General features: G+C 29.0%; 1 protein-coding gene across 1 annotated transcript; it reads right to left on the bottom strand.

Moving 5' to 3' along the window:
- Positions 1-3,749: 3,749 nt before the first annotated feature.
- On the bottom strand, positions 3,750-4,743 carry LOC119663798. Its single transcript, XM_038073397.1, has one exon. The coding sequence runs from the start codon at positions 3,995-3,997 to the stop codon at positions 3,770-3,772; it is 228 nt and encodes a 75-aa protein (XP_037929325.1). The 5' UTR covers positions 3,998-4,743; the 3' UTR covers positions 3,750-3,769.
- Between the last annotated feature and the right edge of the window lie 6,182 nt (positions 4,744-10,925).

Below are 10,925 nucleotides of genomic sequence, written 5' to 3'. Positions count from 1 at the left end.
AAATCTTTTGCGCATAGATAGAATTCGCTTTGTAAACCTGTCAGTGGAGCTTTGACTGGCTGGTCTACTATTGCCTGAAAGCTTTAACTTACTTTCATACTTATGTTTTTTGCGGTAGCGAACTGAACTATTTTTATATGGAGCACAGAGTAACTTGTTTAAGGTAGTCCAAACCATTTGGAAGTACCGGTAAAATGTGCAGATTATGTGGCTGAAACGTATAAAATGTGAATGGCATGTGGTGTAAGTAATCAACCGGTTTTTGGACTATAAATGAAAAATACTTATATATAAAAATAAAATTAAGAAACACTTGTTTTAGACTTAAATTTTTTTAAATTTTAAACTTAACTTAAAAAAAAATAATAGCTGCCCTTTCTCATGGCTGAAAATTAACAGATAATCACATCAATGCACATTCGACTTGCATACCAGGTTTATTCAATATCATTAGTTATACTACATTCACCACTTTAACAATGGAATTGTAATTTCAACTTAAAATTTAAGTGACTAACTAACAATAACAGTCATAATAGAAATGATTTGTTAGCGTCCAAAGGTGTCCAATTTAGTTTGGTTCATTCATATTAAATACTCATACACTATGTGGTACATTGATTTGTTCAAAATAAAATAAACCTTTTAAATGAACATTTTTTGGAATGAAGTTTACAAATGTTTACACACTCTTGTTTGCATTCGTACTACCTTTGTAGATATATAGTCGGCAGTCCATATTTCAGCACGTCACGTCTATTACAGAACAAACCAAAACAAAATCATTTCTTGTGAATGTTGACAAAAGCTGTTAGACTCGTTTTGTTGTTTTTCCAATTGACTTCGTATAATTGCAAAACATTCTTTTAAAGCCAAGTTAAGCAGTACTTAAGTCTTTTGTTGTGTACAATCTCCGCCAACCTTGGCTAACACGTTATTTGCTTTGCAGATAATATTATGTAATGCAGATTAAATAATAATAATAGAATTCCGCCTTTATCCAGTGGAGCTTACAAATTGAATTTTAAACACAATTTTAAATGTTTGTTTAAGAATTTATAATTGTGCGAAATCAATCACTTTATATAATTAAAATAAGACTATGATAAAAATTTAATGCTATCAGCAACTGAGCTCATTATTTTCTCAGCACATTACTATATAAACAATATTAGCAGACCTGCAGAAAATAGCATTTTTTTCCTAGATTGCAATATTAAAGGCAGTAAAAGATCCAGCTATCCATGCAAACTCATTTCGGAGACAAATGATTCTAGACCTACTATTTGGTGGAAAAAACTGGAATGAGGTGAAAAGATTGGCATTAGATAGAGTTCAATACAATTTATATAGTACGGCGATATGTTCCTTGTGTAAAGACACCCGACGACCCGGTTGTTCACACAACATAAGAAAGAGACAAACTGAAGCAAAATTATGATTACAAAATAAGTAGCTGTAACAAAATATTAAGGGTATGAGCCAAAAGTATAAGCACACCTTAGTAGACCCAATGAGCCAAAAGTTTTAGCGGTCTTTTATATGCACAACATAATTAAAAATCCTAAATTAAAGTCTCCAAGGCAGTAAAAAACTTAGATATGAAAGAGTCAAATTTGGATTTTATTGAAATTAAGTTAAACGATTAGCATTGGATGGAAGTTATTGAGATTAAGATTCTGGAACAACAGTTTTTTTTGTGTTGTGCTTTTAGACTTGGAGCTACTTTACAGAGGAAAGTAAGTGGTTACGAATACAACTCCATTCATAGTTTCTTTAGTCCTACTCTCAGATATAATAAGTAAATAGAAAATTGTTTGTTGATTTTCCGTCTTAAAACACTTAGCTATCCCTCATTAGGAGATGGTTTAACCATATATATTGATGGCTTAAAAATAGGTCATGATGTAGGCTTTGGAGTTTTCTCAGAGAAACTTAATAAATCTATATATTATAGGTTTCGTTATTACTGCAGTGTTAATCGGGCGGAGGTGATCGCTCTAATGGAAGATATAGCTTGTTTGAAAGTGGATAATATATTAAATAAGAATATGTAGATACTATCAAACAGGAAAAATGATTTAAACTGCTTGAGTTTAGTTTAATTTACATCCAAGATGATTTTGGATTGCTTAACAGCTCTAAATAAGTAACAACTCTGAATAAATTGTTGACGCGGTTTTCCTACTCTAAGTTTCACGTAAAAGAATCTGATGGAGTATTTCAGATAATCATTCGAAATATCTAAAGGATGTGGCATACCGTTAGCACCATGCGAAAAGCTGAGGAAGTTTTTCTACATATATTAAATAATTTAATACAAGACAGAAGTACTTAACGATATGCAGGCATCTGTATGCAAGTTGGTCGCATTCTATTTAGAAAACAAACAACAATCTTAATGATATGCCCGTAAAGACATCAATCTTCTGATAGGTTTGTTGATAGGTCCTAATCGTTTAAGAAACCATGTTAGAAGATTCCATCTTCCGTTTACTGCCACACATTTCCTTTCTTACTATTCAGAACATGTACGGTGACGTTTGACTATGCTGAAGGAATAGTTTTTTTAGAAACTTGGCCAGCTCTAGGATCTTACTGTGAAGTGCATAGATGAATTATTAGGCTTGCTGGTATAATAGAAACTATTCTATTGAAAGATGATCTCAGTGCTTAAAACAATTTAAACATCAAAACTGACTGGTTTTGATACAGTAGACATTTTGGATATACTACGTGATATTTTTGATAGCAAAAAAAAAAGCCTTCGGTAGTTACTAGTTCATTAATAAACGTGATTGTGACTGTTTCTAAGATAAAATACTAATGCTCTTTACTTACTACGTCTAGTGTTATAGGTCGTATGCTTTCTTTACAGTTGTTGGGAGATCTTTTTTTTTTGGATAAGACTTAAAATTTTCTTATCACATCATTATTGATAATATGCTGCTCAAAATGTCAATTTAAAACTAGTTGAAAGTAAATAATGAGTTCATTGTTAGACTTTGAGACCCATTTGACAGTTTTTATTAGAAGAGTCTTAAAACCTTTCTTTTACGTTAATCGACAATAAGAGCATGTAGCATCTTTTGATGAGTATCAGAGTAGGCTGCCGTATTGGGAGGTTTGCTTTTCATTTGTGTGCCTTTGAAGTCACATAGAATTGGCTTTCGCTCATATTAAATGATTTTCGATGACTATAAAGATCACTTTCGCTCATATTAAATGATTTTCGATGACTATAAAGATCACGAACGTATCATAGAGCATTAAAAATATTCCTAAGAACATTATTTTGGAGCCGTTAAGTTATGTTAATATTGTATAAGGTAAGGTGCACTCAAAAAGAGTTTACCACTCTGGCTTTCAAATTTATTTGTATATATTTTATAATTTAATCGTTTTGACAGATTAGATCTTCGAGTCTTTGATGAGTTAGTCCACTTTGGTAACCTTCATATGGAGTTCATTTTGTATTATTTTCATGTGCATTTAGTAATAATGAAATTTTATTAAGAAATTGTACAATACATGGAATTAAAATAATTATACGTTATTAGTTACATTGATTATCATTTATGTGTTTTTAATTATATAATTGCTGCTCACTTTGACACATTTTAAAAATTTCATTTCATTTCATACCACAAAACTGAATTTGAAAGCCACGTTTAAATTGTGTTCAATAACTTTTTATTAAATCATAATTATAAGCTTACTTATACTCGTAGTAAATTATAAAATTATAACAATTTAAAAATTTAAAAAATTAATGTATAAAAAAATTAATCATTAATTTAAATAGTTTTTCGACTGAACTGACATTGCGCGGCTTTTGTGCTGCTATTTGAGTTTGAGGTGCTTCGTCAAATTCGAGACCGTAACGTAAAATGTACCATTCAGCCACAAAATAAATAACCAACGTGATCACAGCTAACTTAAGATATATCTTAAAAATGTCAGAAATATTCCGAAATATATTCTGTAAACACTCCATGACGCAAGTATCGAGACACGGCGGACAACACTTGAAAATTTCAACAAAAACCGAAATTCGTTTTGTGCGAAAATTTCGTTCGAAAATGCGAACGTGAATGTCAAGCGGTTTTACGTGGTGGAGCGGCAAACACGTAGGTAGTGGGGGGTTTCTTCAAGAAGCTTAGCTTTGAACACATTTGTTGTCAATTATTCGATAAGCTGCTGCTAATGATGATTGCGATGATTTTGCAGGTGACGAGCCCGAGTTCGTGTTGAAATGAGGTTGTTAGCGGGTTGCGTACCAATGCAATCTCAGCGTCAACGAAATCGTTTCGCCGCTGGCTCCGCTATCAAAAAATTATGCAATTTTTTGGTTTATTTTTATTTGATCAAATTTTGTAGTTCGGCGTTATTTGTAAGTTACCGATTTTCTGGTTTAAATTGCAAATTACTTCGATTACTTGGATTGGATAGCTTGGATGGCTTGGGTTCGGCTTTAGATTTGCATTTGGCTGTCGTCATGCCATACCATGCCACCGCTGTTTAGTGAAGTGTTGTTGTTGTTATCTGTCAATTTTTAAATTTATTGCCAACAAATACGAGTATTGTAAATGCTGACTACTACATTGCTCTGTTTGTTGACTTTGATAATATTTTCATTTCAATATTTAACTTATTAATTCAGCAGGATGAAGTTTTGGTTATTAGTTTCTAATGAGATCGCTTCTCTTTCTTCAGTGACCATGTAAGTTTTAATTTAGTTGCTAAAATAGAAATATAAAAACTTAAATAAATATTTCTTTTATCAACAAAATAATAAACATTTGGATAAATAATCATTTTAAATGCTTTTGACATAGTTAACATATTATTAGTAAGTAGATGACAGTGATTATCTAAAGCAATATTAACTTTAGATTTATAACAATACAGTAATATATAGTATTTATTAGTTAGAAGATGACATTGATTCTCTAAGCCAATATGTTCAGATATAACACAAAATCAAGCCCGCAAAATTTCAGTATTCCAAAAATAATAAATTTATAAATAAATACTAATACAATAATATAATAAAATTGTAAATTAAATTGATTTTTAACGTCCGTTTTGACGAAATAAAATAAATTCTTAATAAAAACTATTGCTTTTAATAGAGAGGAATTTTAGACAGTAGTAAATTACAACAATAAAATTTTATTATTTATTATTTAATTGAATTTTTGACTGACCATAGAATTATTTTGAATATTGCCAAATACCCATCATCAGCGGTCTTGGAATTGTTTCTTTTATAAAAAATTATTTACGAATAATTAAATACAAGAACTATTTCCAACACCGTTGATGATGACTATTTGGCAATAATCGAAACAGCTGTATGGTTAGTCAAAAATTCATTTAATTAATAAATAATAAAATTTTATTGTTGGAATTTACTACTGTCAAAAATTCCTCTCTATTGAAAGCAATAGTTTTTATTAAGAATTTATTTTATTTCGTTGAAATGGACGTTTAAAATCAATTTAATTTACAATTTTATTATATTTAGTATTTATTTATAAATTTATTATTTTTGGAATACTGAAATTGTGCGAACTTGATTTTATGATATATCTGAACATATTGGCATATTGAGATAAAGACATATCAATAAAGGAGCTCCGATAGAAAGTAAACTAAACTGTATAGATGACAAGTATAGTACTTTTGTTTTATAAATGTATCACTGATCGATTCAATGGTATTTATAAAAAAAAAATATTTACAACATTTTCCATATATATAAACTTTTCCTTATAAAATGCTTTTTAGAGAATTTTAACATTCAAACAAAACTCGTCGAAATTTCTTAAAGATGGGAACACTAGTTACTGAGTTATCAGCAATTGACAACTATAGTCAGTCACAAGCCACTGAAAGTGGGTTTTAGGTATGAAAGAATATACAAATTTTGGCTATAGAAATAGAATCAGCCACAAAAGTTGAGTTGATTAAACTCCGTTAATGCTGTTTCTGTAATCATCTGCGTAGACTACAAATATTTAAAGCAAACTTCTTACTCAGTTAAAGATACAAAAAAATTTGCTGGGCATATGATGGAACTGCAAAGTCAGCCTACATTTGATAAATCAATATTAAACTAAATTATACATCACAACCTATAAACTGAGCATTGCTCCTTATATAGTAATTTTTATTATTCGAAGCCGGAAATAATAGTGCTTGAATATAATATATTAATGAAACATTGACGTTTATCATGTACAGTATTATAGATTAAAAAAAAATTCTATCAAATTTTGAGATTTTTCCAAATAAAGTAAATAATAAAATTAAATTTAAAGGTTAAATTTAAAGGCATATTTGATAATAAAACCTTAGAAATATTGAGCAACTTATAATCATTTAAAAACAATTGCTAGAAAAAATGATAGAAGGGATCATTTTAGTTTTTGAGTAAAATTAATTTAGTTAAAGTTCTTAAAAGTAACATCAACAATATATTAGTTTCTATATATATTATTGTTGACTCTTATATATAACTCTTATAATAATTCATTTAATAAACTATAAAAAAACTTTGGCAAACAATTTGTGCTAGCATATCTTCCCTTCCTATAGTTACGAAGCTTCAACTGTTATCACAATTAATTTGTTGAACTATAAAGAAATTTTTGAAAAGTATTGAACTTCAACAACAAAAATTTATTTTATATTATTTTAATTACTTGAATTTTTGGCTGACCATACAGCTGTTTCGAGTATTGCCAAATACTAATCATCAGTGGTGTTGGATTTAATTATTCGTAAATAATTTTTTTGAGACTGCAAGTACCAGGAATCGAACTTGTGCCCTATTAAATTTGAAGCTCAGAGTCAGCGCTCCTTTACTAACTGACCAAAGCCGTACTTGACTTTTATGTTCCCACATTTTTCTGAAGTTTTGTTAATTTGCTGTGAAAGTTTTATTAAATTCACTTGCTGTGTTTATATTAGAACGAAATCATAAACCAGCTGTAGAATATTTGAATTAATTAATTATATATTTTTATTTTTAATTGTTGAATTTCTATACTATTCTGTTTGTAGAGGCATTATTTGTTGCATAATTTATATATTCTTCCTTATGTATAGAACCTAATCTAGGAACGTAATCCTGAGAATGTCATGCTAATATTACTCCACGATTCACACGGGCGAGGTCAACATTTTATAAAATTTCGACGCAAAACATTTTCTAGTAAATCCCCCTCTCGGCACAACAATCCTAGCTACGCCACTGATTGTAAATACATTCTTTTGCTGAAGAAGTTTTAGTCAAAATAAACTCTAATATTAATGATATCATTAAGATTGTACTTCATCCTTCCTCCTGTGCAGCAAAAGATATTTATTGATTAACATTAAAAATTTCCTAGAATTTTAATTATAAACTTTTAAAATATTTATATTTTTAGTTTATTTTTAATTTTGTATGACAAAACATGACAAAGGAATAAAATTTTTGTTTTCGAAATATAATTTTACGTAAAAAAGTTAAACCTGTTGAGATATTCCAGTGTCGCTTACGATCGAGTAGATAGCCTTCGACTCAGCACTGGCAGTGCCAGTTTTGCGTGTTTCTTCATCTTTTGAAGTATCTTTCGAATTTAAATGTTGAAGTTGAAATTGTCTACGAAATGGATTTTTTTCCAAAAATTAATGCGAAATACATATAACATAGTACGTAAAATGTACACGAATTTCCACTTTAAGGATGTGTTGCGTTTTTTTTTCTTGATCTTATAAAATTAATTAAAATTTTAATTTTGTTTAATATATGTATAATGAAATGTACTGATGTTAACATTAAACGATATAAACTACAAAAAAAAATTTAGATTATAATATTAATGTGGGTACTAGACTGCTAAAAATGTTACACAGAAATGCATGTCCATTTAATAATGTTTAGGAAATAATAAGAATAATGTTTTATATTTTGTATATTTTGTATATATATTACTATCGTAACATCAAATACCACTGATACATCATTCATATAGAATTTACACAGATTTATATTGTGAGCAATTCTGTCCTCTTAAGTGAAGCATGCTCTGTTATCTGATAAACCTTTTATGTACTTAAAGAGTTACTACATTCATATCAAATATTGTTTATATATCATCTCTCTGTTCTATAACGCAATCAAGGCTTTTACAATCTTATAAATTATAGCATGGATATCGAGTATTTCAATGTCACTGTTCGATCCTTGAAGAGGGCAGTCTCTCAGACCTTTTCGATTTCGGTATTTCTGCTCAAATTTGGTTTGCACCAGTTCTTAAATCGGTATTATATATCCTCAGAGAGCCAATCGATTTTAATTATTTTTAATAACAAAAAGTAGCAAAATTTTTATAAGTTTATATAATAGTCACTTTAGTAATTTTAAATTTAAGAATCGACTTTATATTGGTAGCAGTGTGTTGTGTAAAGATGTGAGAATTAAGTGCAATTTGTTAGCCAATGGGTTTACATCAGTTGTTTTCGCTAATATAGTTTTGAATGTTCTGAGATGGCTTATTGTTGTGTATTAGTACATGGCAAAAACCTCGAAGAATATAAATGATCACTTGATACAGTCTCGCGTGATTTTTTAAGTTATCGAAATTATTATTTTGAGGCAGGCGTTTCAAGTCGATTGCTGGCATAAAAAGAAATTTGATGAAGAATTTGAAGACCATACTCTAATTAGTTTACGAAATGGATGGATTTAAAGGGACCCTGTTTACGGGGAAAAAATTGATATGAATCAATTAGCGGCTTATTTATGCGAGGCTTTATAATATGCGAGGTTAGGCTGTGTATATTTATTACTTGCTGTCTCACAAGTCGTATGTTCTTTAAGGAGACTAAGATCCTCTAAAAACTAAGTTCCTAGTATCTTGAATCTAAATTACTTGCGTTGAATGTTGTTAAAGTAGATGAGAAACACTTTAATCATCTTCTTTATAGTTCTGATAAAAACAATTGAAGGAAAGATTCATAGTTTTATAACGGATAGTGTAAAATTTATGTCAAATCAAATTATCCAAGTTTTAAAATTAAATATCAAAAAGATACTTCAAATAAATTTAATTATTTTTAAATAATTTTTCTTAAAGAGGTTTTTCGAACAGTAGTGAATTACAACAACAAAAATTTATTTTTTATATTATGTTAATTAATTGAATTTTTGGCTGACCATACAGCTGTATTGCCAAATACCCATCATCAGTGGTCTTGGAAATAATTCTTGTATTTAATTATTCGTAAATAATTATTTTTGAGACTAATTTTTTTTAAAAAAATTACTTCAAGAAATTAATTTAAAAAATTATATACATAAATGATGGATATAATTAATAATTATTAATAATAATGAAATTATTTAATTTCATACTTAAATACTGGTTCACAAATTATAGTGCATTTCGCTGTTAGTGTAGATTGACTCAATATAAGAGTATATATATAAAATAACACTTAAAAAATGTATTTATATATAAAATTTAACCGCAATATCATAAATTCATGTCACATCATTATTTATTTTGTTGCATATTAATTAATGCCAAAATCCGCTCTAAATTTGCTTACAGCACATTTTTTATTTATTTTCCAAAACAAAACAAAACAAAATAAAAAAATTACATAATCTTTAAGCAAACAAAGCGTGATTATTGTATCTTATACGGTGCCAAACATTCGAATGTGGGTGAACTACGAACTACGGGTATCTATCAGATACAAAAGTGACTGATCAGCTTCAAGAAATATGTTTAGTAAGCAAATTACAATTATTTGAAATGGCTAATGTGAAACCTTATCTACTGGCATTTCAAAAAAAAATCATAAACATAATAATAGACATTTTAACTATATTGATTTGAAATATATTTATCGAAGAGTTTAGTTTATGAGTGAGAGAGAGTTGATGACTATCCATAAAAGTTTGTTAATATTACGATAATAATTTTTGATAGAGTGACTTTAATTTCTTTGGTGAATTAATCAATCTATAATCAATGAAGTGTAGGGTGATGGTTCCAAAGTAATGTCTCTGATTATTCTTTACCAGAAAAGTTCCAGAACTTACCCTGTGATCTTGAAGGAAAGCTGATACCTATGTTTAAAATCTATGATGTGAACAACTACCGCCGCTGGCGCTTAGTTTTATCCCAAACTAATACTGTGAAAGTATAATACTGGGAAACTAGTGTAAAAGTTTCTTAGTAATGGGTGTATTGGCTACTGATTTAGTCATGGCAAACTATCAATGGTATTATCGATATATATTTAATCTTTTGGCATTGTCGATGGTTTATTAAACCGATCAAATACAGGTAGTATGTTTGGTAGTAAATTGTAAAAAATAGGTTTAACATCATAATTAGATTAACAGATACATTTTTTTGATCGACTAATTTTTCTATTAAAGAGACATTCAGTTAGATTTTTTGTATACAAAGTGACATAACTGTTGATCATCTATCGATGGTTTCAAAAAATTAATATGTGCTATTGATAGTCAATATAACTGATCTTATTGTCCAGAGTAAGATAGTGAAAGCAATTAAAGCTCATAAAGAGCTCAAATGGATAAATATACTGGATGTAAAGTTAGCAATATTACGATTGCAAAAGTTAAAGTAAATAACAGTTGTGAGTGAGATTCGAATAAATGTGTTTTCTTTAAATATATGGTTTGGACTTTGCGTTTAAGTGCGAAACATATTACTATACGGTAAATTTTGCAGTCGCAGGAAGCATATTAAGGTGATTTTCTATGGCTTGTAGCGCATACCTGGCAGTAGCTGATGGATTTTTTAAGTGTCAATAGGTTGAGAACTTTCCAGACAAATACGATCCTTTACATAACCTCACAAAAAAGCCCAAATGGCATTATCATTCCAAAT

Source organism: Teleopsis dalmanni, unplaced genomic scaffold (assembly GCF_002237135.1).
Source record: "Teleopsis dalmanni isolate 2A unplaced genomic scaffold, ASM223713v2 unscaffolded_contig_0911, whole genome shotgun sequence".
Taxonomy (NCBI): domain Eukaryota; kingdom Metazoa; phylum Arthropoda; class Insecta; order Diptera; family Diopsidae; genus Teleopsis; species Teleopsis dalmanni.
This window is presented reverse-complemented; position numbering and strand designations above follow the sequence as displayed.